At 53.3% G+C, this 27,728-nt stretch overlaps 1 protein-coding gene across 6 annotated transcripts; it reads left to right on the top strand.

Annotated features, from left to right (window-relative positions):
* The first annotated feature begins 2,275 nt into the window (after nt 1-2,275).
* On the top strand, nt 2,276-27,728 carry LOC141735568 (AP-4 complex accessory subunit RUSC2-like). 6 transcript variants are annotated; one of them, XM_074568570.1, is made up of 13 exons: nt 2,276-5,244; nt 6,812-6,924; nt 7,048-9,117; nt 11,595-12,383; nt 12,887-13,078; nt 14,287-14,430; nt 16,016-16,092; nt 18,129-18,303; nt 19,274-19,379; nt 20,445-20,491; nt 24,101-25,052; nt 25,666-25,839; nt 26,164-27,728. In XM_074568570.1, the coding sequence occupies exons 3-13, from the start codon at nt 7,155-7,157 to the stop codon at nt 26,342-26,344; spliced, it is 4,800 nt and encodes a 1,599-aa protein (XP_074424671.1). In that variant the 5' UTR covers nt 2,276-5,244; nt 6,812-6,924; nt 7,048-7,154; the 3' UTR covers nt 26,345-27,728. The 6 variants fall into 6 exon arrangements, with proteins under 6 accessions (XP_074424671.1, XP_074424675.1, XP_074424676.1 ...); XM_074568574.1 differs by lacking the exon at nt 2,276-5,244 and having other exon boundaries at nt 5,840-6,924; nt 7,048-9,015; XM_074568575.1 differs by lacking the exon at nt 2,276-5,244 and having other exon boundaries at nt 5,840-6,924; nt 11,595-12,245.

Below are 27,728 nucleotides of genomic sequence, written 5' to 3'. Positions count from 1 at the left end.
AGCTACATTAGTGGCAAACATGTGAGGCCGATGCTCCCAGGCCAGCAGCAGCAGAAGCAAATGCTACTTGATCCAGGGCAAGTGGTGGCAGTGCTGCCTTAACCTGGGGTCTCTGCAGGCTTCAGCAAAAGGCAGAGCTGAGATGAATGGGGCAGGGATTTGATCCTGCTGTGCCCTGCACGCTGGAGCCCTGTTCCCAGGCAGCACCTGCATGCCACCACAACACATTAATAACTTTGATTACTGTGGCCTAATTTCTATCCACCTGTGCCACGGGTGGCTGGTCACCCCACCCTGCTGAGCCCTTGTTCTGCAGTGACTCATTGTGCCAGCACTGGACAAACTGGTCTCCTGGGGTACTTACAGCCAGGAGAGACCTGGTGCTGTAAGCTGTGGGTGAGCCAAGTGTGTCACTGCCATTCCTGCACCTGAGACGTAAGTCACACCATGATGTATGGCAAGTCCTTTCACAGAATCATAGAATCATAGGGTTGGAAGGGACCTCTGGAGATCATCTAGTCCAACCCCCTGCCAGAGCAGGGTCACCTAGAGCAGGTGGCACAGGAACGCATCCAGGTGGGTTTTGAATGTCTCCAGAGATGGAGACTCCACCACCTCTCTGGGCAGCCTGTGCCAGGGCTCTGCCACCCTCAAAGTAAAGAAGTGCCTCCTCATGTCTGGATGGAACTTCCTATGCTCAAGTTTGTGCCCGTTACCCCTTGTCCTGTCACTGGGCACCACTGAGAAGAGCCTGGCCCCATCCTCCTGACACCCACCCTTTCAGTATTTATGAGCGTTGATAAGGTCCCCCCTCAGCTGTCTTTTTTCCAGACTGAAGAGACCCAAGTCCCTCAGCCTTTCTTCATAAGAGAGGTGTTCCAGTCCCCTCAGCATCTTGGTAGCCCTTTGCTGTCCCCTCTCCAGCAGTTCCCTGTCCCTCTTGAACCGGGGAGCCCAGAACTGGACACGATACCCCAGATGTGGCCTCACCAAGGCAGAGCAGAGGGGGAGGATGACCTCCCTCCACCTGCTGGCCACACTCTTCTTGATGCACCCCAGGATGCCATTGGCCTTCTTGGCCACGAGGGCACATTGCTGGCTCATGGTCATCCTGTTGTCCCCCAGGACTCCCAGGTCTCTTTCCACCGAGCTGCTCTCCTGAGCAGGTCAGCCCCCAACCTGTCCTGGTGCAGGGGGTTATTCCTCCCCAGGTGCAGCACCCTACGCTTGCCCTTGTTGAATTTCATAAGGCTTCTCTCGGCCCAACTGTCACGTCCCACTCTCAGGAAAGAGGGGGGGTAAGTGACTTCAGATTCATAAATTCCCAACGGTGCGGACTAAGGTGAGATAAATCTCAAGGTCCATATAGAAACATTTATTAACTTCCCAAAATGGTTAGCATAGATCTTAACAAGTCCACGATAATTGGTTAGGTATATATCAAATTATGGCAAGTGGTGAGGTATGCATTGTGTTACTTAACAACAGGTATAGGACAACTTATGGCAAGTGGTACTTAAGGTCGTACTTAAGGTCACTACTTAACAAATCTAAGAGAAAAGAGAAACTGAGGGAAAGAGAAAGGAAAAGACAGAGAAAAAGACAGAGATAAAAAGATCACAGGTCCTGGTTCCAGCATCTTTTTTCAGGGAATCTTCCCAGGCATAATCTTATTCTTTCTTGGAAAAATCTTCGGAGGTACGGTCTTCTTTCTTCGGAAAAATCTTCCGAGGCATGGTCTTCTTTCTTGGGAAGAATCTTCCCAGGCACTACCTTCTTCTTCTGTTTCTTCTTTGTTCCCCCCCTCATTTTCCCCTTTTCTGTTTGCTGAATTAGCACGGTCCACCCCCCTTGCCGAGGACAGCCTCGTCTCAGGTTTCTCCCTTCTCCCCAGGTGACGTGTAGCATGATTTGGGTGGAGAGACGAGTGCCATAGTCATACATGTTTAGCATGATCTCTATAATCTTCATTAGCATATGCAGGGTGTGCGCTTTCATATGCATTTCGCAGATAATGAAGCAAAGGTCACTCATCGGACGCAACGGCCTTGAGAACTGAGAACTAGCGAGCTCACCACACGAGTGGCAGAACTATCCTGTCTTCACAAGACAGTTCTCCCACGCTTTCAGGCGCCAGAAGTGTTAGCCTTATCAGTTCTTTGAAGGCCAGGCCTGCATTATTTATTTCCTTGCGAGTGTTTGAGGCATTCCATTGAAGGCTTGGAGGGCCTTCTGCCCCTCCTCAGGGAAGTTACAGTCCATCTCTTACACCAACTCTCCAGCCTGTCTAGGTCTCTCTGTATGGTGGCACAGCCTTCTGTGGGAGCTTCCCATGAGCCTTCTTTCTCATGGGACATTCAGGAGCATCCGTATGGATGCCCTGTAGCCTGGACTCGCACAAAGAAGGACCATCACAGGCCAGCCAGAGACTTGACTTCCCCCATGGCCGGGGTGAAGCAGCATCCACCCTCCCTCCCCATTGCCTCCCACCTGGGAACCTGCCTCCCCATCCGGCTTGTCTCATGGCCCTGGGTACGTGAGATTTCAACTGGCCAAAGGGGAATGGGCCAGGCTAAGTGGGGATTCCCCACAGGAGGTTGTTGCATGAGGTAGGACCTTCCCTTTGCCCCCAAGTCAGCTGTGGCACTGCTGTAGATCTGCTCAGGATCTTCCCCTTGCCTTGATCCTGGGCTGGAAATGCATGTGACTTTATGCATGTATTTATACAACAAAGGGCAGCTGCTCCCTGGGCTCTGGGCACTGTGCCATCCCCACCACTCACACTGACTTACCAGGACACAGTGCCCTTCTCCCCCCTTCTCCTCCACCTGCCCAGCCTTTGTGGGGAACAGCATCACACCACAACAAGCCTTGGTCAGAGGCTGAAGGCTAGGGGAGCCAGCAGGGCTTGTGGGGCCAGCATATGGGATTGGGTGGAGCATTTGAACAGGAGCAATGCAGAGGCTTGTGCAATGAAGGAGCGGCAGGGCAAAGGATTTGTTTAGGAGATAGAGAGCTGCTCCACTCAGGCAGTGAGAGAGACCACAGGCACAATATGCCACCCCTGCCAGAGGGTAGAAAGAGTGATGTTGGTATGAAACATGGGAGCAGAAAGAACAGGTCAGAAGTATTGGTCTTGGTGCAGAGAGCCTTCCCTGAAAGTGGCACCTTCAGGCAGCAGGGTTTGGGGGGAAGCTAGTCTGGCCTGAGATGTCACTCCAAATCTTACAATTCCCACCTCCTGGGCTTAGCCAGGTTCCCTGTCCAACAACCAGGGTGGGATGTGCTGAAGATGGCCCTGGGGATGGGAGCAGGAACGGCTGGACCAGATGTTGAACTGCTTGGAGGTCAGAGCTGGAAACCCCATTTCTGAGCACATCTTCCTCAAACCAAAATGCAACATCCCGCATCCCTCCAGCCTTACTCCACCCTGCTCCCAGCTGTGACCTGCTTATGTCCAATTTTGTGTGCTAAAAATATCTTTCTGGGCAGTCAGCAAGTGCACAGACAGATGGAAGAGGGTTGCAGTCTGAGAGCGAAGGGGAGTGAGGGTGTATTTGGGAGACGTGTGGGCTGCAGCACAAGGTCAGACAGGCCTGGGCAGGCTGGGAACGGGGCCGTAGGCTGGCTGGTACTGCAGAGGGACACGCGTCAAGGTGGCAGTGCCAGGGCAGAGAGTCTTGCTTGGCTTGGGTTCATGCTTCTGAGGAGAGGGGCATGGCGGGGGGGCATGCACAGATGGACTCAGAAAGGTGGGGAGATGCTCACTATATAAAGCAAGCAGCAGGTCCTGCTCCCTCCCCTGGAAAGAGGTTGCTGTAGCAGTCAGAGCAAAGGGGAAGGAGGGATGGTTATCCAACCCCCAGGGCCTGCCACAGCTCTGCCCAGCACCCAGGATTGACCCCTGTACCCTGCTGGGGTCTTCACCCTCACACCTCCGCTCTCAGCTCACCTGTCCTGGGGGAGGCCAGGCCACGGGTAGAGTTTGCGGCTCCATAAGCTACCTTGGGAGCAGAGATGGCAGCCTTGGATGGCCAGTGCCACAAGAGGGAGTCCCTGCCCCGGCTGCTGCCACCAACCGGGTGACAGCAAAGATGCCCTAATGCCACCCCTCTCCCAGGCCAGCACAGCTCCCTGCAGACCTCCTAGATGTTTTGCTGGGCCCAAGGAAGACTGTGATTACCCGTCATGCCCAAGCTGTCACCCTGGAGGGATCCCTCTTCACCCCAGCTCTATTGGGGCTCCCTTTACCCTCCTTCTGCCCATAGGTCTGGGGTTCTCCCCCCAGCTCTGGGGGAGATGTGCTGTAGGGGACTGGGATGTCTGGGTTTTATCATCACCTCGGGAAGGGACTGGGGGGGTTCCTAAGGTCAGGGTGGCATGGTGCACTGGCATTTGTCCCCCTGACGGTGCTGCAAGATCCCTGCGTGGTAGAAGGTGCAGGGCTGGTGGGGTTGGGAAGGTTGCTAGACGGGTGAGGAAGACCCCACAGCAGGGCTTGGGGCTGGGCTCTGGCCGGGATCCAGCGGGCATTTTCCAGCTCTCCCTGCCAGAAGAGCCTCTGGGCTCCGGCAGCACAGGCTGCAGCCCTGACTGAGGCAGACACTGCATCTTGGAGATGAAGCAGCAACATGTGGGGAGCCAGCCCCCCAGATCACACGGGGTCACATGCTGGTGCTGTGCAGGAAGAAGATCCCTGCCCAGCCATCCCAGGGCTGGGTCTGACCGGGTTATCCTCCCCAGGCCTGATCTTGACACACACCCCCCACGCACACCTGTGGGATGACATCCCAACCTGGCCTCAGCCCACCCCTATCCCTATGGCTGTGTCTGATGATCTGTAGGTACGCCCCACACTGAGGCCCCTCAAAGACAGGTATGGGATAGGGACAGGGGTAAGCCCCAAATATATTTCTGTTATTTGTGAGGTCTGACACAGGAATAGACTTTACTGTAGGGGAACATGGTAGATATGTTAGCAATGCTTTCCACGAAGCCTGATCCTCAAAAGCTACTCCTTTCCTTGTGGTTTTGTGGATGGTTTTGAGCCCTCAGTGTTCTTCCCTATCAGAAATAAAACTGATTGTAAATTGCAGGTGGTTTGGGGTTTTCTCTCTTCAGTCCAACGGTCTGAGTCCTGTTATTTCATTGATGATCAAATTGGACCTTCAGGAAACAGTCCATCAATCATGTTTAGGATGATTAAATCAACTACCTTGAGGCCTCAGCCTGACTGAGAGGAAGGTATGTAGCTTGCTGTCTTTATTATGGGCAAAATGTACACATCTGCTGTATGCTATAGCAGGAAATCTGTATTAGAAAGCATTTAAGATGTGTTGAGATGACTCTATGAGACTTAGTCCTGCTGCAAGGACTAGAGCAGTGTATGCAGAGTACGCACAGCCCACACATGATGTACTCTTGGAAGCCTAGAGAATGGTCTCACAGAGCTAGAGCTCATCACCTCCCATAGATCATGCCATGTCGAGTTTGTATTCATGAGTCCTTGCACCTTTGCTGGCTTCACAGGGACAAAAAAAGTGCCTGGTTTCCAAAGCCCAGGAAACTGCCAAGGAAACAGGGAGGACGTGACAGTGCTGCTGCTCCTCTTGCTGCAAGTTTGCTAGAAGGCTTTACCCCATTAAGCTCACAAAAGCTGTATGGAAGACAGCTGGACTTGGTGTACTGATGTTCCTGAATAGATCTTAGGAGAGACCTAGCTTCCAGAAACCCATCAGTGTTGCTCCTCTACTGGGGTAATACAGATAGATACACCAAGCACTGTCCTGTAGTGCTGAGCATAGTGGTTCCTGGGAAGGGATCTGCCATGGAGCTCTGGGCCAACTGGCCCCAGTCAGGTGGCGAAGAACATCCTGGGTGACAGCACCCATTCCCAGAACACCGATTGTGTTGGACTGTAGAGCAATCACTCTCCTCTGTCCAGAGAAGCAGAGAGAGAGAGGACGTATAAACCACAGAGTTGAAAGAACGTCTGCCCAGGAGAGCTGCAACAGCACAGGGAGCCAGGACTCATGGAAGCTTGAGGCCACGCAACAGTGTGTGAGCTGGAAAGGAGCTCAGAGAAGAGCTTGGTGGTGGTCTCTTCAGGGACAGGAGACTGGAGGAGTGTGAGCGAGCCAGCCTTGGGGTTATGGACCAAAATGAGGAGTACCCAGGGAATTCCCTCCCATACACAAAGACCCTGCCTGACCTAGCCAGGGACAGGAAGGTCTTCTCCATCCAGCTCCAAGAAGACCCTCTTACCCCCAGTACTTTGTACACTGTCCACCTCGAGGTGCTTCACATCCTAGAAGCCACTGAGAAAGTGGAGCTCAGAGCAGGGTAGAAGGAAAGGTTTGGAGGAGAAACCAAATGAGCCAAATCTGGCTGGTTCAGGAGCTTGTCAGATCTGGAAGGTGGGGTTCAACAGCAGGATTGTTGCAGCTGGGTCAGTTCAAGGTAGTAAGTAGCGAGATTTCAAGGCAAAAGGGATGCATGATGAGAACACCCTGGGGTGGGCTCGGGCAGCTGAACCAGGGGTGTTTTACTCAATATCTACCACTGGATCTGGAGGGAGAGAGGAGTGAGGAAGACCTGAGAAGGTTTTGGAGGTGTTTGTGGGAGCAGGGCTATGGGGGCCTGAGGCAGTGTCATGGTCAGTCTGACTTGGGTGCCTGGGAAGGTTATGGAACAGATCATCTTGAGTACCATCACGCGGCACATGCAAGACAGCAGGGTGATCAGGCCCAGTCAACATGGGTTCATGAAAGGCAGGTCCTGCTTGACTAACCTGATCTCCTTCTATTGCAAGGTGACCCGCTTGGTGGATGAGGGAAAGGCTGTGGATGTTGTTTACCTGGGGGGACATGTTTGTCCTACATTGTGCTTTCCCTGAAGAAGGAGAACTCGGGACCTTGTGCTCAGGTACTTGTGCTGACGAGGACCAGTCTGTTTAGGTCATGAAGTCTCCAGTCAAACCAATGATGCTTTAAATAGTCACTGCCTTTCCTGAGACGTGACTTCCTTTGTGTTTTTGTCTCTCTCTAGGTATCTGAATTCCCCCATGAGAAGTGTCCTCCCAGCCTCTCATGCGCGCCCCTACCTGTCCATGGGTAGCACCAGCTTAACTGATGTCCTGAAGAGCGTTCCTCACCATGGATAGTTCACCCAAACTGGCTGGCGAGACACTGATTGTCCATCACATTCCCTTGGTGCATTGCCAGCTCCCTGATAGACAGTGCTGCTCTGTGAGCAAAAGGACCGACTCCTTCTGCCAGCCAGAGCTAGGCCTTACACAGACCTCTGCCCTTCTGGGCAGAAACCTTTCACAAACTGACTCCTTGGTGTACAGCAGCTTTCTCCAGGCCTCCGAAACCTCAGCAGAGGCCTCAGACAGCAAAGGTGGCAAAGCGAGGGACTTGATTGTCCGTAGTATCAGTAAGCAACATAACCCTTTCCTGCTGAATGAGGGTGAAGACCTCAGCATCTTTGGGGATGACTTGGGTCAAAAATCTTTCCACCTTCACAACTCCCTTGTGGCTGGAAAACCTCCCTTTCATCTGCATGAGTTGGCCTTGCCCCCTTTCCACCTCCATGACTCCAATCACATTGTGAAATCCTGGAACATGGCCAGCCAGTCCGGTGTGGTAGACGGGCAAGAGGACAAAATCAGCAGTGATGACGTCCAGAAGAGGAACAATGCAAACCAGTGCCACCAGGCCTCAGAATGCATGGAGCTGGATGAATGCAGCTGCCATTGTGGCAGCTTCTCCTTCGATGGTGGCAACCAGGAGTGGAACCAGAACACGGGTGAATCGCCGGGGAATCAGGATGCCCTGCACAGACAGACATGCAGCTGTTCCAGGTCAGAGCTCCAGCATTGTCACTGCTACAGTTCATCAAGTCAGTCCGAAGTGATTGACCAAAAGATGGGCTACATAAGTGACTCTTCCTGCAACAGCTCCGATGGAGTGCTGGTGAACTTCAGTGCTCTCTACAACAAAGTGAACGGCCATTCTCAATCTAACCTGAATTCAGCCAACCTGTCCTTTGACTCTTCCTTCTGCAGCCACTCAGACACAGGAGCTTTTTACTTGGATTTGCATTCATCGCCCACAGAATCCAAAATGTCTTGTGGGTCACATCACCCGGAGAGTTCGGGGAAGGTGTGTGGGTGTCAACACTCCTCCTCACCTGTCCTTGATGCTAACTGTAACTCCTGCCACCTCCACTGTGAGCCTTGTACTTTGGAGAGCTCAGATCTCACTGCCTGCTTCCGAAGCCAAGCACGGCTTGTTGTGGCTACTCAGAATTATTATAAGTTAGTCACGTGTGACTTGTCTTCCCAGTCATCCCCCAGCCCAGCAGGATCTTCCATAACTAGCTGCTCGGAAGACCATACCAAAGGTAGCCCAGCCCAGCCCACTGAATACTATCTGTTTAGAAGACCTGACCTGAGACAAGAAGAAAGTAATGTGGAGTGCAGTGAAGAGGAGGCAAAGGGAGAAGCCACCCAGAACATGATTAAGGGTCAGGTCTATGTGAATGTGTCACCACCTAACCTCAACACAAGCTGTCAGCGCTCCAGGAGCTATGATCAGAACCTGGATAGGAGTCCTAGCAGCAGGCTGGGCTCTTTGGAGCGCATGGTGAGCTGTCCAGTCAAGCTGAGTGAAAGTCCAGCAATACCCATCCAGAATTCCCCCCCAAAGCGAGTGACATCTTTTGCTGAACTGGCTAAAGGCAGGAAAAAGAACGGCACCCCCCTGCCACTCCAGTCCAGTGGCGATTCCTCCTTGGAGTTCTCACCTATCCCCGAGAATCAGCGAGATTGCCCAACCTTCCTTGAAGAAAGAGCTCGCCGCAGCCAGGGTCTTCCACCCATGCCCTTTGTCCACAGCCTGAAACAGAGCTGCGAGGGCTTCTGTTTGAATCACGCTTTTGGGGACAGCCAGGCTTTGTGTCCCACCAAAGACTCAGGCTCCAGTGAGATCGTCCCCAGTGGGCATGGGGAAGGTGAGCAAGCCTCTCTCTCCCTGCTGATGGAGGCAGATGCCAGCTTCTCAGGTAGCTCTGCCAGTGGCCACGGACAAAGAGACGTTAGAGCCCAAGCAGATGGTAAGGAGCCCAACTAGGCAGAATGGAGAAGTAAAAATAAAGTCTGCTTTTTGGGACATGAGGGGAGCAGCAGAGGAACCTGCATGGTGATGGGAGACCAGTGCCTGTGCAGTTTTGTTTCCTGGTCTGCCACTCCTTGGGACAAAGCCCTGCTGTGCTTATTTCAGACCCAGATCAGTGCAAGTGTCCTGTCCTTGTATTTCTAAAGCCTTTTGAGGTTTTGTGCAAACCTCTCATATTGTATAAGGGAGGTCATGGCATTAGCACTTAGGGTCTGTGCAGCTTGGAGAATTGTCTCCCTTCCAGGGCGTTGTACTCCCCCAGTCCATGAGAGCCACCTGCCTTTAGCTCCCAAGACAGAGATTTGAAGATGCTCAGCAGAGCCATGTTCCCAGCAGACGAAGGGAAGGGAACCGTTGAGGAGTTTTTAGCCTTTCGTCTTTGGAGCCACATGGGGCAGAGGTGGGGAGGGAAGAGGCATAGCCAGCAGTCTCCTCTCAGTGCAGGGTCAGGGAGCTCACACAGTCTCTGCCAGGACTTACAACATGAGTCCTGCAGAGATTAGAGAAGCTGTGTGTCTGCTGGAATATCCTGGCCATATCCTCCACAGAGCATTGGATTGCAGCAAAGGTTCCTCTGGAGGGTAATTGTCCCAGCTCCCTCTGCAGGAAAGTCTGTAATACATTAATTGCTTTCCACCTCGATATTGCCGTTACATGTCCTGGTGAGGAAGCTGCGTGACAGTCCCATCAGAGGTACGCGACCATTTCTCCAGCATGGCAGGAGACCTCCATCTCTGCCCTAGACAGTTCTTGTACCTGTTTCACAGGTAAGAGCCTATCTAAAATGGGGCTCTGACCAGACTGCTGCGGTAGATAGCCCCTAACATGCCAAGGACTTGACTGTCTCCATTTAATGCCCTGAAAATTTCTTGTGAGAGATAGGAAGAACATGTCATTCATTGCCATGGAAGGTGTGTGAGAGATTTTGGCCTTTGGAGCAAGAGGTTTTGGTGTATTGTCCTGTTTGTTTATTGAGCCTTGAATATGCACTCGGTGTGGGATGGCAGGGAAGGCAGGTCTCTGCTGGGAGAAGGCAGCTGTGGGAGCAGCCCTCTTGGTTTGCAGAGGGAGTGCTTGGAAGCAGCAAGAGCTGCTCAGGGAGTGGAAGGAGGGGGCAGGCAGGAGCTCTCAGGGCAATATATACCAGCAGTTCCTGCACCCCCTGCTGCGGTCCCTTCCTCTGCACTGTGGCAGCAAGACAGGCATTAGTGCTGTGTGGAAAGCTCCTGCTGCAGCTGGAGATAGAGGCAGAGCTGCCTCATGCCAGCTGAGAGCAGCATGACCCCTAGAGTGTCTGAGACCCTCTAGGGTCTAGCATGAAGGGGTCTGAGGGTCTAGAGGGTCTAGGGTCTGAGAAGGGACGAGAGGGAAAGCAAGACCTGCTAAAGACTAGCTATAGGGAGAGAGGCCTGGCACACCCCACAGGCAGAAAGTAACACCAGGGCTCTGCTTGGGATGGGTCCTTTGTCCCAGGATTTGCTGTGGGCTGGAGAAGTGGTGGGGAAGGCAAGCCAGAAGCTGCCATGCCATGCTGGGATGCGGTGTAGCGATCAGGGATCCCAGTCAGACCCGTGTGTGCATCCAGTGCTGTGTGTGTTGTGCACTGTGTGCACAGCGTGTCACGCTTCAGCTGTGTGCCTCAGGATATTGTGGCCCCACCAGGAGCTGCAGGCATGCATGTGTAGGAGATCACCCCAGCACATACCCTTAGGAAATCCCTGACAGTCATTTGCTGAAGCAGACCTGCCTTTTCCAGGGTTGGAAGCTCTTCTTATTCTGCTGTCGGCCTGATTCGGTTAGGAACGGCCTGCTTGGGTCTGGTACAGGCAGGGGGAAGAAGGGAGCTGTGTGCTCAGAGGGGGAACAGTTACAGGAGAAAGAGGAGGGAGGGAGAAGAGGAAGCAAGCGGCTTTTCCGACAGCACTGTGCAATGTGGGATGCAGAGCTGCGGTGCTATTGCATGTAATGCTTGTGCTCCGTTGGGTGAGTCGGGTTAAGAAATCTTTCTGTACCACAGTGCATTGGGCCATGTCTTTGTGGTACTGCCTGGATGGAGGCAGGCTGAGGGCAGGCGCTTGGGGCCATGGCTTGTGCTGTCCTGGGAGCAAGGGATGGGGAAAGGATGGGAATCTGGTGACCCTATCAGGAGAGAGAAGCCCCCAGTGCAGTGCCCTACTCTTACAGACAGCTGTCAACAGCTGGAAACTCTGCATTTGGGGCCACATGTCTTTACCCTGCCAGCTCATGATGTGTGTAACCCATTCAGACCTGAACTACTCTGCTTGTGTCCCTGGCCTCTAGCTCATCCTCTTCCCGCAGCTGAGAGCAGGGTCCCTTTTGCCTGTGATCTGATAGGCTGACGATGACTGTCCCTCTGCCCATCCTTACACTCTGTCCCCCTTTCTCTCCCTGAAGGTGGTGGCACAGACAGCAAACCTGTGGTACGCTACAGCAAGGACCAGCGTCCCACGACTCTGCCCATCCAGCCCTTTGCTTTCCAGCACCATTTCAGCAAGCCACCCAAGGCCCGTGCTCTGCACAGCCATTTTGCCTCCAGCCTTTCCCAACTCTACAACTTGTCCAGCAACTGGCCTTCCATCCAGCAGATCTCCTCCAATTCACGGTCCTCATCCTCGGCCACCTCGGCAGAGCAGTCAGCATCAGCGGGGAGCCAAGCCCACAGCACGCTCCTGACCCAACGCTCAGTGGATGGAGCTGCCTCCTGCAATGGTGGCTGCATTAAGAAACCTGCCCCCGAGACAACCCGTCCATCCCCCCTGGGGAGTTACTCTCCTGCGCAATGCAACGTGCCTTTCTTTCAAAGCGTGGACTCCTCTTCCTCACCCACCACAGAGAGGTCTGGAGAAAGTCAGCCTCCCATGAGCAGATCCTGCCCCATCTCTGCCAGCCTCCTTCCTATGAGGCCTTCCCCTGCTGTCAGTGCCACGCAGCCCTCCCAAGCCAACAAAGCTGATGCCCTGAGGCAAAAGGAGAACCCCAAACCTGTTCCCAAGAAGGAGGCATCGCTGCAGCCAAGCCCACCACTCTCCGAGTACCGACTCCACAGTGAGTCCTTCCTGCCCCTCTCGGTGGACAGTATGCCCGTGAGCAGAGTGGGAGGCCATGCAGATCCCCACTGGAGGAGTGGCAGTGAGACCAGCAGCTCTGGTTCCCTCAGCAGCATGGGAATGCGGCCCCTCAGTGGTAGGTTCCCATCTGCCAGGACATGCTAGTCTGGAACATCTCCTGCTCCCTATAGTACCACCCTCCCTTATAGCTGCAGCCCGGGGCAAAATTGCATCTGGGTGCTGCAGCACCCAACAGCTCCCATCATCACTCTGCCTGCAAAAGAAAGTCGTATGCTAAGAGCATGTCTGTCCAGTCCTGACTTCTACACTGTGTCTCTGGAGAGGGCAGCATGGGGCTGCTGATCTTACAGCACCCCACACCAGGTGCTTGTACCCCAAACCTGCTCCCTCTTTGCCTGCAGCCATGAGGCTGCCCAGGCTCCTGCCCTGCTCTGCCAGGCTGTGGCCTCCACCTCCCTTCATGTATGTATGTGAACGTCCTGAAACACTGCTGGACTTTTAACTAACTTGCTGTCTCTCTTTCTCTGTCCTTCCTCTTTCTCATCCTTTCTCTCTCTGTTTCTCCTCCATGTCCTCCTGTCTGCTCACATCCTCCTGTCTGGTGCTGCGGTGTTATAGCAAACCACCTCTCCCCCCAAGCGTTGAAGTGGCAGGAGTACAGGCGGAGGAACCCTCTGGGTCTGGACCGCGTTTCAGGGCTGCCCGGCTTAGCAGGCAGCCTAGACAAGAGGCAGCAAGAGCCCCGGCCGAACCCCATCTTTGAGCTTCCTGGCACGCTCAACACTAGCCATTTCCACTGCAAGCTGAACGGTGTGCACCACCTTTCTGCTGGGGGGGTCTTGGGAGATGACCTTGGGGCTCAGGTTCAGTATCTCAGCTATGCCTGGCTTCATCACTGCTCTGCCTGCTCTGCTCTGCATCTGCTCACAGTGGGGCTGAGGGGTACAAGACGAAGGTGAAAATTGCCTCACTGATGGGTACACCCTGTGTGGAGCCTCCCTTCTCCACAAGGTGAGAGTAGTCAGGTCCAGCTCTGGGCTGGATTGAAGGGGAAAGTGAATGGCCCAAGAGCCAGCTCAGACCTCAGCAAGTGCTCCTGGACTGTGTCCAGCTTGTAGTTCATGTCTCATACAGGAGTTGTGTCCCTTGGAGATCTCATGTCTGTGCCCCACAGTGTCTGCCCATCTGCCCCAACCCTGGCAGCATGCTAGGTGCTGGTCTGTAGCTCTCATGGGGCAGCTGGCAACACTGTAGGGCTCTGTCTTCTCCATGCTCTGCCCTTAAGGTCTTCTCTGTCCTCCAAAACCTGTGTAGGAAGGGCTGAGAGTGGCAGGCTGCTTTTGGCTGAACCTTTGAGAGTCCTCCAGGAGGAGCAGAGGGGTCTGTCTGTGGGAAGGAGAGCATTCTTGAGGCCAGCCCCAAGTCATGGAGTGAATTCCCCAAAACTCTACATCTCACTGCCAACCCAAACAGTTTCTTCATACCTCTTTCACGGGAAGATGCCTAGCCCAGAGCTGGGGAATCAACCAGATGGAAATCGAGCACATGAAAGAGCTCCTGCAAAAGTCACCCCTTGAAAATAGAGACCATCTCAGGGGATAGGCAGAAAGCATGTAGTTTGTTGCCTGTGGATGCCTGTGTGTGACAAGTAGGGATTCTCTCTGTGCTCTACTTTTGACCCCACTTGCTGGGGCTATCTGCACAGCAGCCCTGAGAGTCTGGTGCAGCAAGGTTTTCCTTAGCACCAGCTCATGAGGGTGAACCTTTCACAGTATCTTCCAGTGCCCATGGGCCCCCAGTCAAGCTGGAGCCAGATGATGGGTGGGCTGCGGGGTTGAACTCTACAGGCTCATGTTGCAAACCATTGCTGGAAGAGCAACAAGCCTTGCTGTCTTGGACAGGCTGGTGTGAGGACTCCTGCTGGTGCAGGTTGCTTCTGGGAAAAGCAAACAATGTGGGAGAGGCTTTGGTATAAGGGTTTGGGGCTGATCCTTCTCCTCCCTGTCTTGGCCCTGCAGGGCAGTCTATGAGGCAACTACAGCTTACCTACACTGACTTCTTCCCTGACTACTTCTCACTAGCAGAGAACCCCCCTGCTGAGTTCTGCCTCTCCCCAGATGGCAACACAGAGTCCATCTCCATCGACCTGCTGCAGAAGAAGGGTGAGTCCGTGCGTCTCATGTCAGTGGAGGAGGGTGTGGCATAGCACAGCATAAGGCAAATAGTGCTTCTCTCTGTCTCATCTCTGTAGACATAATGGTTTCTTTCCTTGCCCTTCTCTGCGTAGCATCGTAACTACACGTCCCCCTGGACTGATGTCTGTTTCCACGGCAGGTTCTTGTGTTCTCTGCACCATGCCACGTGCCAGAGTATGTTTGAGTTGCTTGTCCCAGGAAGTATGATTAGAAAGGATCTTAAGTCCACAAGAAAGGGCAGAGAGAGCAGGCAGGCACAGGAGTATGACCCTGAGGCAGGGCATGCTGCCACCCCTGTCTCAGTATACATGGGTAGATCTGTGAATCTGTGTGATGTTGCAGATGTGCTAGCCTGAGATTTTGTAATTTAGGTAAAAGGTCTGTTGGGTCCTCCATGGTAAAGTGTTTATGTAAAAGGGCGGGAGAAAGGATTCCAAAGCAGGACAAGATATGGCTGTGATGAGACCCATGGTAGAGGCAAGCTTTGGGGACTGGGTTGTTGACAGCTGTCTCGGTATCATGTCAGAGGCAAGGGATGTGCAGAACGGTTCCCATGCCTTTGCCAGCTATGTGTTGGTGATTACCAGATGGCAGCCTTCTCCTCTATTCCACTTTTGTTCTTGCATCATACCGATGCAGATGTCAGCTTACCCACCACTGGCTTGTTACTGAAAGTCATTACATAGTTTCACAGAATCACAGAATCAGAGAATGGTAGGGGTTGGAAGGGACCTCTGGAGATCATCTAGACCAACCCCCCTGCCAGAGCAGGGTCACCTAGAGCAGGTTGCACAGGAACGCGTCCAGGTGGGTTTTGAATGTCTCCAGAGTTGGAGACTCCACCACCTCTCTGGGCAGCCTGTGCCAGTGCTCTGCCACCCTCAAAGTAAAGAAGTGCCTCCTCATGTTGGGATGGAACTTCCTATGCTCAAGTTTGTGCCCGTTACCCCTTGTCCTGTCGCCGGGCACCAATGAGAAGAGCCTGGCCCCATCCTCCTGACACCCACCCTTTCAGTATTTATGAGCGTTGATAAGGTCCCCCCTCAGCCTTCTTTTTTCCAGACTGAAGAGACCCAAGTCCCTCAGCCTTTCTTCATAAGAGAGGTGTTCCAGTCCCCTCATCATCCTGGTAGCCCTTGATGTTTGCCAAATGCATGGCTTCTGCCATGCCACCCTGTAAGATAAAAGCAGCTAAAGACTCATTGCCTCAGACCCCATCTCTGCTCCCTCAAGGGATGGTGCGTGGAGGTGATGGTCCATGTCCCTTGGGAACACTGACAGGGTGTCTTACGCTTCAGCCACTTCTAAAGGTTGTCATACTGTTGGGCTGATATGTGAGTGTTGGAACCAGAAGGGATAGATTTGGTGAGGAGTTAGGAGGGGTTCTGCATGCTTTTGGCAGAGACTCGACATGAGCTGATCACGTCGCCAGAGAAGGCATGTGTGCTGACATGGGCTTGAAATGCCCTGCCCGATTTCTTCATGAAGTGTTTGGTCAGGGTCTGTCCTAGAAGCCCCTCAGGCAGCTCTTTGACTCTGTCTTTCCCTCTAGGTCTGGTGAAGGCAATCAACACTGCTGTTGACCTGATTGTGGCTCACTTTGGAACCAGCAGGGATCCAGGGGTGAAGGTAAATCTTGCTTTCAGTATGGCTTCTCAACATCATGAGTGACATGGAGAGGATGGAGAAAGATTGCCTCTCCATTCTCTTCCAGTTAAAAAACTACAGGGTATCCAATGAAGCTAGTAGTACCAAGAACAAAACAAACAAAGGCAATGGTACATCATGCAGTAGATAGTAAATCTGTGACAATTCTTGCTGTATGATGCTGGGCGTGCTAAAAGGTTATGTGAATTTAAGGGAAGATCAGAAAAATACAGGGAAGAGAAATTCATTGAGTCAACTAAACACATAGGAATCATGTCCAGCTTAGGTAGTCTCTGAGTTGAAAGTAGTTGTAGGCTGGGAGAGTATTAAGGGGAATTATTATGTATGTTTGCTTTGGTTTGACTCTTTCTTATGTACTTTCTCATGGCTCTTTATAAGAGAGAATATCAGGCCAGCTCAGGCCAACTGGACTTCTGGTCTGATGCGGTACACCAGCTCTTTTTTCTCATATAGCGGAGAGCTGTGTTTCCCTCCTCCACCCATCCAGCAATTCTGTTCTGGCACTGATGCCAGGGCACAGCGCAGTGTCCCCAGTCCCTTGATGTCTCACAGGGCTCCATAATGATAAAAAAGTGCATCAGTCATTGCCCATCTGGGGCAGTTGGGCTTCCCCTATAGCCCTTAACACGAACCCACTAGCTTCAGAGTTCATCAAGGTTTCCCATGGGGTTGGCTGTCTTTGGCCTGTGCTCCCCTCATCTCCCATTTTTGGGGAGAGCAGGCAGAGCAAGCTCACTTCTGTTTGCACCAGTCAGTGTTTGCAGTCCTGTGACACTCAGCATCTTTGTGGTGCCTCCTCTCAAAGCTGAATGCTCTGCTTCAGTCGCAGGGACTCTGGGGCAGCAATGTGACACCATTTGGACATGACAACTGCCCTGGAGTGCCATCCCCAAGGAGAAACCTGACTGGGACAGATTCCAAGCCCATTCAATCTTATCTCAGAGCCCAGGGTAATTTGCCCCTAATTACAATTGTTGCTGATGCAGAGATTGCTGTGCAGCATAACTGGAGCTGTTTGGATTTCCACAGCTTTTGAAAGCTTCACCGTGAGTTTCCTGTTGGTTTGGGGAATAATCGCAACATTCCCCCATTACTTTACTTGCCAGACAGCACTGTGGTTTTGATCTGGGATTTCATTATGTGTCAGTGTGCCAAGGGCTGAGCATTCACCTGTCAAAAGGCAGCACCTGTCCCTGATGCTCCCAAAGCTCAATGAATCTGGCAGGATTATTCCTGACCCAGAAGTTCAAGTCTCAGTTCAGGACCTTCGTGGACCTGTGCCAACTGGCCAGTGTAATTCCAGCTCAGCTGGTAAAATCTGTGCCCTGAACACAACTGCCTGGGACCACTGATGTGATGTGCAAGATCTGGGGCTGACCCTTTTGGATAGACCCCTTGGCAGCTCAAGGACTGTATGCAGCAGAATATGTCCCTGCTCTGTTGATGCTGGGCTCTTACATGCTTCCTCACCTCAACCTGGGCTCTGTCCATCCATTTTGCCCTCGCCCTGTTTATTTATAGTAATTCCTAGGAATCATAGCTCAGCATGTCACTGAGTTAAGTACCCTCGGTACTGGAAGTTCCTATGTCGCTTGCTGCTTCCTACTTCAAAAATAGCAACAAGAAAATCTACAGCAGCAGAAAAAGCTCCTACTCTCTTCTTCCTCCAGCAGGAAAGCCTTGTTATACCCTTAGGGAGAACTGGGCATCCCTTCTAACTGGGATATCCTCTTCTCAAGCTGGGATATTCTTTTCCCAAGCTGTTGCCTCATCCCAGCCTGGGGCAGACCTTGCAGGGATCAACCCAGAATTGGTGTATGAGGCAGCAAGGGTGAAGGGGAAGAGCCTGCCTGTTCAAGGAGCTGCTGAGCATCATTGTAGCCTGGATATTGCCTGCTGGGTATCTGTAGTAGGCAAGTGGGACTGGACTGTTCGCATGCGTCCGTACCTTATAGAGCAGTTACTCAACCCTCTCCCTGTTGCCTGTTCTCCCTTAGGCCAAACTTGGGAATAGCTCCGTGAGCCCCAACGTGGGGCATCTCATCCTGAAATACCTGTGCCCTGCTGTCCAGGACATCCTGAGTGACGGGCTCAAGGCTTATGTCCTGGACATGATCATTGGCCAGAGGAGAAACATCCCCTGGAGCGTGGTGGAGGCATCCACCCAGCTAGGTATGGAGGGTGTGCAGCGATGCCCATTGCTCTGCGGTACTCCTGTGTTGTGGCTGGGAGGTGCTAGGAAGGTTGACTATAAGGATGGGGATGCAGAATAATACCTGTCTCCCTGTGCGGAACAAGGTGCACCTTGACCTGCTCTTGCAAGGTGGGAGAGCCACTGCTCTATTCTGTCCAAATATTTATTGTAATTTTTCCTGAAATTTCTAAATTGTCCTATAACAGACCCTAGCAATGAAAAAAAAAAAAAGACAGAAATAAACCCTAAAAGAATGCCCTTTTCCCTCCTCTAAGTTTCCAGGGTGTTTCTAGACCTTCATCTTTAGTCCTGCACAGCTACGGTATAAGGCAGAACTGTGCTCTAGCCTGGTCTGTAAGAAAATTTGCACACACGGCTCATTTGGCTCAAGCATGCCCGCATCACCTGCACCCTCTGCTAGTACCAGTCTGCACCCTGGATTGTGGCAGTGGCTACCATCCAGGAGAACTCCTTTCTGAGGTTACAGATGGCAGGGCCACACTGATTTCTGCATCATGAAGAGCTTACATCCAGGGCTGGGAAGCCTCCTAGCCTGTTTGTGGCAAACCTCCAACTCTGGGGTTATCTCTGTGATTGCAGATACCCCAAATTATAACCACTCACCATAATATTCTGTTTACCTGCTGATTTTGAGCTGAAGGCCGTGATTGTCCCTGAAGTGTGGGAGACAGGTCTCTGGGGTACTTTCGTCCATTGAAACTCTCCCAAAGTTTTGGAGTGGCAGTTTGGGACAGACCACAACTTCACCCCTTGTGAAGTCTAACTGTTGGGATGGAGCGAGCTCATCTTGATGATTGGTGGAGGGGCAATGCACATATGGGCATGGGCACCCAGCCAACTTCTGTCTTTGCCTTGATGCTCCTTCCCGTGATGCCGTTTTGGCTTTGCTGACCACAACTAATCTCAACATTTCACTTCTCTCCATAGGCCCCTCTACCAAGTTGCTGCACAGCCTAAATAGCAAGATCAGCCAGTACACAGAGCTCACCAACCACACCATGAGGTTCAATGCATTCATCTTTGGCCTCCTCAAGTAAGCAGGCTCCCCGGGCTGACTGCATGTCACTGTCCAGGGCTGGCAGCAGGTGCTGGTCCTTGACTGCAAGCAGGCACAGTTGCCAATGAAAAGACTTAAGGAACCTGGGAAGCCACTCCCCAGCTGTGGGTGAGGGAAGGAAGAAGCTGTGAGCCTCAGGGAACTCCAGAAGGATCAAAACCTACCCCTACCAGGCCAGAACTGAGAAGGGCTGGCTGTAGCCCACTGAAGAACATTGTCAGCTTGTTTTAGCCCCAAAACATTAGGAGGGAAGAGTCTGTCTGTCAGGGTTCATATAGGGATAGACATAACATATGCATAAATTACTCCTGAAAATCCCTGCTTAAATCACTGCTTCCTGGAGCTGCAGTGAATCCCAGTGCATGAGGCTTTGAAGGAGTCCTGGTTCAGGACTCAAGGCTGACCCTCCCAGATTGGATAAGGAGTGTGCACACTACACTCTGTGTTGAACAGAAGGCGGCCGCGATAAAGGGATGAATGGTGTTAGGATGGTATTTCCCTTCTCCTCTCCAGTGGTCAGCAAGAGCTCTGACAGTGGCAACAGAGTCCCCAATATCCCCAAATGTTGGGGGACCCCTACAAGCAGGAGCAAGCTCTGCCCTGCTCTCCCCACCCAGGATGGCTCAGCTCTCCCCTGCTGGCACAGGTTACCAGCATATTTTGGGCCAAGCCTGCAGCAATGGTCTCATGTTTGTAGATGATTTACCTCTCATGAGCCCTTCTCAGCAAAGCTAAGCTCTGCCAAGAGCATAGGAGCTAAATGGTGAGGAAACTGGATGGAAACATGGTTGTTAGGGGTTATGGTTATACAGTGCCTCATGTAAAGCAAACTGGCTCTGTGACAGGCTGGCCGGCTGTGGTCAGTGCATGCTGATGGAAGTGAACGACTGTCCTTTCACTAGGTCTTGAGGTTCACAGGGATATGCTGTGTAAATGCCCTTTTCCAGCCACACTGCTTCTTCTTGTAGAACAGCTAGGATGAAGGGAGTGAATTGATTTTCACTTTTTCTTTCCTTCCCTGCTTGTTTTCCCTTCCTGCAGTATCCGGTCCTTGGAGTTCTGGTTCAACCACCTCTACGACCATGAAGGTAAGAGCCTAAGGGCTGCGGGCTGCAGTGGGGGCCAAATTCTGCACAATATAGAGCACAGATCTAAGCTCTGAGGCACGCATGTCTCTTGTTGGTCTCTCAGCCTAGGCTGCTCCCCTCTGCTCCCAATGTACGTGTTGCTGGAGGGCTGCTCAGCTAAAGGGAGTGAGGTGGAAGTCAAAGCTCCGTGCAGCTCCCTCCACCTGAGCTGTGGCGAGCCTGGCCAGCCATGTCCTTCCCAGCTGCAGCTAGTACCCAAGGTTATCACCCCCAATGCAGATCCTTGAACCTACCTGCAGGAGACCAGATCCAACCCTCCTCAAATTTCTGCATTCCCTGCCCAGTGCCTGAGAGCTTCATCTGTCTGGAGGTGCGCACACTTAGATGAAACCCTTCAAGCATGGGAAATGGAAATGAAAACCTTCTGACAAATTAAAAGCAGATTTTACTGGATGTACCTGTTTTTTTCAACTAGAAATGTTTCTGGAATGTACAGATAACCCAGCAGCAATGGCCAAGCTGCCAGATGCTTAGAAGCAGCATGACTAAGTGTTAAGTGCACAGTGAGACAGACACCCTTGACCTGCTGGATCCTTTGGGAGTGCTTCTGGCTCAGCCTGTGCTCAGCCCAGGGCCCCATGCACTGCAAGAAGTCCAGCCCAGTATCTTCTGGCAGGTTTGGGGGCTGACAGCAGACATTTCTCGGGTCTGTGTGTGCAGTCAGCACTTCTCTCTGGAGCGGACAGGAAAATAGACTTGCCTTTGTACTGAGCAGTGTGGCAAGAGAAAGCACCCTGTTTTTCTGGAGCAGAAGACAACCATCTGTTTCAAGCCATCATTAAGAGCTGGAAGTGTGAGCAATAGCTAGGGCTGTCAGGATGCAGAAGGCTAGGCAAAGGGGTTGGAGATAAGGTGCAAGTCCTGTCTATGGTGTAAGATTGTTATCTCACTGGAGCCAAACAGCCACAAATCCTGTTCCAAACTCTCTCCCTGGGAGTGAGACCTGACAACAAAGCTGGTGGGGGAGGGCACTGCAGATGTGGTCAAATTAAGTGAAAGATGAATGCTGCAGGTAGAAATGCTAGTTCATTTTGTTAGGATCCACAGTTCAGCCCAGCCAGATCCCTGGAAAGACTGTAACCTGCAGGAGCAGGCTGTCCCCATGTCCCCATGTGCCGAAAAACAAGCCATTGGGGAAAAAGACCGGCCTGGCTGAACAGAGAGCTATGGATACAACTCAGGGAAAAAAGGAGAGTTTATGGCCTTTGGAAGAAGGGGCAGGTCACTCAGGAAGGCTACAAAGATGTTGTGAGGCTATGAAGGGAAAAAATTAGAAGGGCCAAAGCCCAACTAGAACTTAACCTGGCTTTCGATGTTAAGAACAATAAAAAGAGCTTCTATAAATATATTAGTAATAAAAGGAGGACTGAGGAGAATCTCCATCCTTTATCAGATGAAGGCGGTAACATGGTGACAAAGGATGAGGACAAGGCTGAGGTACTTAATGCCGCTTTGCCTCAGACTTTAGTAGTAGAGTCGGTTGTTCCCTGAGTACCCAGCCCCCTGAGCTAGCAGATAGGGGCGGGGAGCAGAATGAAGCCCCCGTAATCCAGAGGGAGATGGTGAGGGACCTGCTCCAACACCTGGACATGCACAAGTCTATGGGGCCGGATGGGATCCACCAAAGGGTACTGAGGGAGCTGGTGGAAGTGCTCACCGAGCCACTTTTCATCATTTACCAGCAGTCCTGGCAAACCGGGGAGGTCCCAGTTGACTGGCGTCTAGCAAGTGTGACGCCCGTCCACAAGAAGGGCCAGAAGGAGGATCGGGGGAACTACAGGCCTGTCAGCCTGACCTCGGTGCCTGGGAAGGTCATGGAACAGATCATCCTGAGTGCCATTATGTGGCACATGCAGGACAACCAGGCGATCAGGCCCAGTCAGCATGGGTTCATGAAAGGCAGGTCCTGCTTGACAAACCTGATCTCCTCCTATGACAGGGTGACCCGCTTGGTGGATGAGGGAAAGGCCGTGGATGTTGTTTGCCTGGACTTTAGTAAGGCCTTTGACACGGTTTCCCACAGCATCCTCCTGGAGAAACTGGCTGCCCATGGCTTGGATGGGAGTACTCTTTGCTGGGTTAAAAACTGGCTGGAGGGCCGGGCCCAGAGAGTGGTGGTGAATGGAGTCCAATCCACTTGGCGGCCGGTCTCGAGCGGTGTTCCCCAGGGCTCGGTATTGGGGCTGGTTCTCTTTAATATCTTGATCAATGATCTGGAGGAGGGGATCGAGTGCACCCTCAGTAAGTTTGCAGATGACACCAAGTTGGGTGGGAGTGTCCACCTGCTTGAGGGCAGGAAGGCTTTGCAGAGGGATCTGGACAGGCTGGATCGATGGGCCGAGGCCAATGGTATGAGGTTCAACATGGCCAAGTGCCGGGTCCTGCACTTGGGTCACAACAACCCCATGCAGCGCTACAGGCTTGGGGCAGAGTGGCTGGAGAGCTGCCTGGCAGAAAAGGACCTGGGGGCGTTGGTTGACTGCCGGCTGACTATGAGCCAGCAGTGTGCCCAGGTGGCCGAGAAGGCCGACAGCATCCTGGCCTGTATCAGGAAGAGCATGGTGAGTTGGACTAGGGAAGTGATTGTCTCCCCGTACTGGGCACTGGTGAGGCCCCACCTCGAGTACTGTGTCCAGTTTTGGACCCCTCACCGCAAAAAAGACCTTGAGGTGCTGGAGCGGGTCCAGAGAAGGGCAACGAAGCTCGTGAGGGGTCTGGAGAACAAGCCTTATGAGGAGCGGCTGAGGGAGCTGGGGGTGTTCAGCCTGGAGAAGAGGAGGCTGAGGGGAGACCTTCTCGCTCTCTACAACTACCTGAAAGGAGGCTGTAGAGAGGTGGGGGTTGGTCTCTCCTCCCAAGGAACAGGCAATAGGACAAGAGGAAACGGCCTCAAGTTGCACCAGGGGAGGTTTAGACTGGATATTAGGAAAAATTTTGACACTGAAAGGGTTATCAAGCATTGGAACAGGCTGCCCAGGGAAGTGGTTGAGGCACCATCCCTGGAGGTATTTAAAAGACGAGTAGACATAGTGCTTAGAGATATGGTTTAGTGCTGGTTTTTGTCAGAGTTAGGTTGATGGTTGGACTAGATGATCTGAAAGGTCCCTTCCAACCTAGGCAATTCTATGATTCTATGTATTCAGCTGTCCTCGACACCTTTCTCTCTGCAGGGGACTGGTACTGGCCAGATTTGCAGCTCTTGTTCATCTCCAGGAGGTGGGGAAGAGAATCTTAATGTGTGCCAACCCTCTTTGATGCTCTTTATTTGCACCCTACTCACATGGCATTTGTGGCAGAGGTCATCCTGGTGGACAGTCTGACAGGCAGGTCCTGGCTGCAGGCATGACTGGAAGCAGGACCTGGGCCAGTTTGTCCAGAGCTCACAGAACATCTGGTGCTCCCTGACCCAGTGCTGAGCCTCACACTGCAGCCACAGCTGTGACCAAAAACTATTGTCCAACTCCTTTCCCCATAGCTTCAGCAGCTTCTTGGCGGCTTGACAAAGGTGGCAAGGGTCTTTCATCTAATTAAATGTCTCTTGCCCTACAGATATCATCCTGTCACACTACCAGCCGATAGGCTTCTTGTGCCTGTCTCATAGTGTGTGTCAGCCTCTTTTTGAGGAGCTCCTGCTCCTGCTCCAGCCTCTCTCCCTGCTACCCTTCAACCTAGACCTCCTTTTTGAGCATCACCTGATGCAAATGGGCAAAGAGCAGCAGCAGCAAAAGGAGCTGCTGCGTGTGAAGCAGGACCTGCTGCTTTCCACACACTCCACCCTGCAGCTAATGCGGACACGGGGCAGCAGTGATGATCCTTACGACTGCAGCACTGCCCCTGAAGCATGCAAAGTGGGTGCCAGAGATGATGACATCTCACCAGGCCACAGCCCCCAGCAAGCTGCGAGTGAGAGGGTCAAGGGGGTGGGGGCTCCCAACAGGGAGGAAGAGCGGAGGAAGGTGCGAGAGAGCACGTGGGAGGAGAAGGACAAGCAAACAGGCTGGTGGTACCAGCTCATGCAGAGCGCTCAGATTTACATCGAGGGCTCGTCTGAAGTCTCGAAGTTCATCTGCTATGAGAAGAAGAAGGCAGCTTTGAATGCTGTGCCCAGGTCAGCAGAGACCCGCAAGGCACCACCCCCCCGCGAAGGGGTGGTGGAGGGTGCAGAGGCTGAGTGTACCTTGGAGGAGAGGCCCAAGGCTGCCAGCAAGCCAAGTCCTAAAGCTGCGGAAGAGCCCTTGGAAAAGCCCCAGCAGGTACCCATCGGCGAAGAGGTGAAAGAATGGAGCAGGCCCTTCTGGATGGGCAGCCCCCCAGACTCAGTGCTTACAGAGCTGAAGCACAGCAAGGAAAAGGAGACTGGGACTCAGCAAAGAGTGGGAGTAGCAGTAGCAGCCCCCCAGGAGGAGAGCAGCATCAGTGCATCAAAGGGCAGCCAGCCCATCGAGTGGGGACACTTGTTTGGGTCCAGGAAGGTGCAAAAAGAGCCCAGGCAGCCTAACAGGTAAGGATGGGGCCGGGGAGGGCTGGTTAACCTGGGGTTGCAGCAGTGCAGGTGGAAGTCAGGTCAATAGCCGACCACTGGGCTACACCATGGTGGTACATCAGAGGCAATGTGTGAACAGAGAGATCTGTCACCCCTGCCCAGCCCTGCCTGCCTGCTCACACCACCGTTTCCCTCCTCAACTCCTACCCTTGCTCAATCTTCTGCCTGAGCTCTACCACTGCCTTGGCTCCTAAGCCCCCTCTCCACAGGAAGGGCCCCTGCTGCACTGCCCCCATCCCTCCCAAAAACACGTACTAAGTGAGAGCAAAACATGGAGCCATCCCCGTTGCTCACAACGGGTGAGGAGGAGGCGTGAAGTTGCCCCGTGTGGCTGGGCCCTCCCCGCATTGCCTCTCCATCTGTACCCTTCTTGCTTGTATGGCCACTGGAAATGTCCTTCCCAGTCTAGGCCACGGTGTGTCTGCAGGATGCTGAGACCTCCCTGCCAGGAGACAGTGCACTTTGTGCATGGATCCAGACCTCTAAGGCATGACCTTGCCATGAGAGCAGCTGCTTCTTGCCCCCCGGGTACACTTCCCTGCCACTACCTGCTTCTATCTCCTTCTTGCAGGTTGCCCTCCGGCTGGCTGAGCTTGGACAAGTCCATGTTCCAGCTGGTGGCCCAGATGGTCGGAGCAAGCATGTGGCAAGAAGCAGTCCCTGAGCCAGAGCCCCCCCGGCCAGAGCCACCTGAAGTGCCCCCCGAGGCATGGCCAGCCTGGGGCCTGTCTGCCCACCCTCCCTGGTGAGCGGTGCCACGTGGCCGTCCTGCAAGTGCTGGGACATGGTGGGTTGGGGTTGGCACGGCTCTGCCTGTTGCGGTTCACCTGGTCCCCTTTGTACTCATGGACCAGGAGACGAATCAGGGCAGTGACACAGCTTGTGCATCCGTCCACCCCAACTCTGCAATCTGTAGGCAATGGGGAGCTGGGGGGCAGTTGAGATCCTGGCTGGGGAGGGAGGCAGGGGGTGTTTTCCTCGCTCCTCTGTGCCTGTGGTGGTCCCTGGGCTTCAATGGAGTGTGTGTGCTGTGGCAAGTTAACCCTTCCTCCCCTCCCTCTGCCTGCAGTGAAGTGAAAGCTCTTTGCCATCACATTGCCACCGAGGCAGGACAGCTGAGCTTCAACAAGGGGGACATCCTGCAGGTCATCTCCAAGGTGGATGGTGACTGGCTGCAGTGCAGCCTCGACTCCAAGAAGGGACTGGTGCCCATCATGTACGTCACCCACCTGGAGGACGAGGACTATTGACGTGGCTGGGAGGCCAAACACAGTACCGTGAGCTGCTGAGGCTCATCTGGGGAAGCCCACCCTGCCAGAGAAACAGACACAGCTTCTTGCTAGTTTCTTACCGTTACAGAATGCAGTAACCGTAGGTGGTTCCTTCTTGCTCCTCCTTGTGCAGCTGCCAAAGGCTGACTTGTCCCCTGGGGCCTTCTGCAAGCCACACCAGGGACCGTCTGAGCCCCCTCCACTCCATGCCATCTCCAGCACCCGTAGGCCATAGACTCGTACACAGCAGGAACCCAAGAAGCTCCTGCCAGGGCAGTGCTGCCCCACTGCATGGCTCAGTTTCATGCTGGAGGGTGCAGGATGCTGGCCATCCCCTCCCCAGGGATGGCAGTGCAGTCTGCAGCCTTCAGCATCCCTGGCATCATCAGCCGCAGGGGTGGAAAGGAGCACCATGTGTTGGCAAGGTCTCTGCAAGGCTGGGCTGATGGGTTGCGTTGCAGCTTGAAGGGAGGCTGCAAGGTAGGCTCCTCCACACTGGAGCAGCCCTGTCCTGACATGTAATAGTGGTGCCTGGTGGATTGTAGCGGGCCAAGTGGCCTGGCACTACCACACTGCAGGGCCTGGGGCCGTGCCTGGCCACAGCCAGGGGAGGAGGACAGGGTACGTGTGTGCGTGCGGAGCAAAGGGGTGCGTGGAATCATGACGAAGGAGCATGGATGTTCAGTGTTACATAGGTCCAGGATGGGTAGAGCCACCCTGTGTGGAGATGGATGCTTTGGGGGGTGTCCCTGTGCCCTCCATGCTGAGCAGGAAGCCAGTGCCTAGGATGCCCTGGGATGCTCAGTGAAGAGTGGGTAGGAGGTGAGGGGGTGAGGGCAGGGTCCCTGACTGGGCTAAGGGTGCTCTTTGGAGTTGGGAGCAGCGCTCCCAGCAGGTAGAGCAGGGGGGTGATCCCAGAGGGAGCCGGGGAGATGGGGAGGGAGGGGTGGTGCTCCCCTTGGCATAGGGTTTCTGGTCTTGCTGAGCAGTGTCGTGGGGTGGGGAGGGGGCGAGTGTTGCGTATGAGCACAAGGGGGGGGTCCTGGGGTCCTCGGTAGAGGCAATGCCAGTCAACCCCTTCCTTGCCATGTTCATGCTGCCCGCTGTGCGTCGAGTGGGGAAAAGTGTTAATGAAAGGCCATGCCAGCATTTGGTGCCTTGGCCGGGTTGACGCTACTTGCAGCATCGTGCCTCGGCTGGCTTCCCCATGGCGAGGGGCCCTGGTCTTGCAAGGTTACCACCTGCTTGTACATTGCTTAGCAGACGTTGCACCATATTTAATTTGTATTTCCCTGTTAGAACAAAGTGTCTCGCATTTATTTATTTATTTATGATGCATATTAATAAAAAAGGTGCTGATTGA

The sequence above is a fragment of the Larus michahellis genome, chromosome W (assembly GCF_964199755.1).
Source record: "Larus michahellis chromosome W, bLarMic1.1, whole genome shotgun sequence".
Lineage (NCBI taxonomy): Eukaryota > Metazoa > Chordata > Aves > Charadriiformes > Laridae > Larus > Larus michahellis.
Note: the sequence above shows the minus strand (reverse complement) of the source record. Positions and strands in the feature narration are given on the sequence as shown.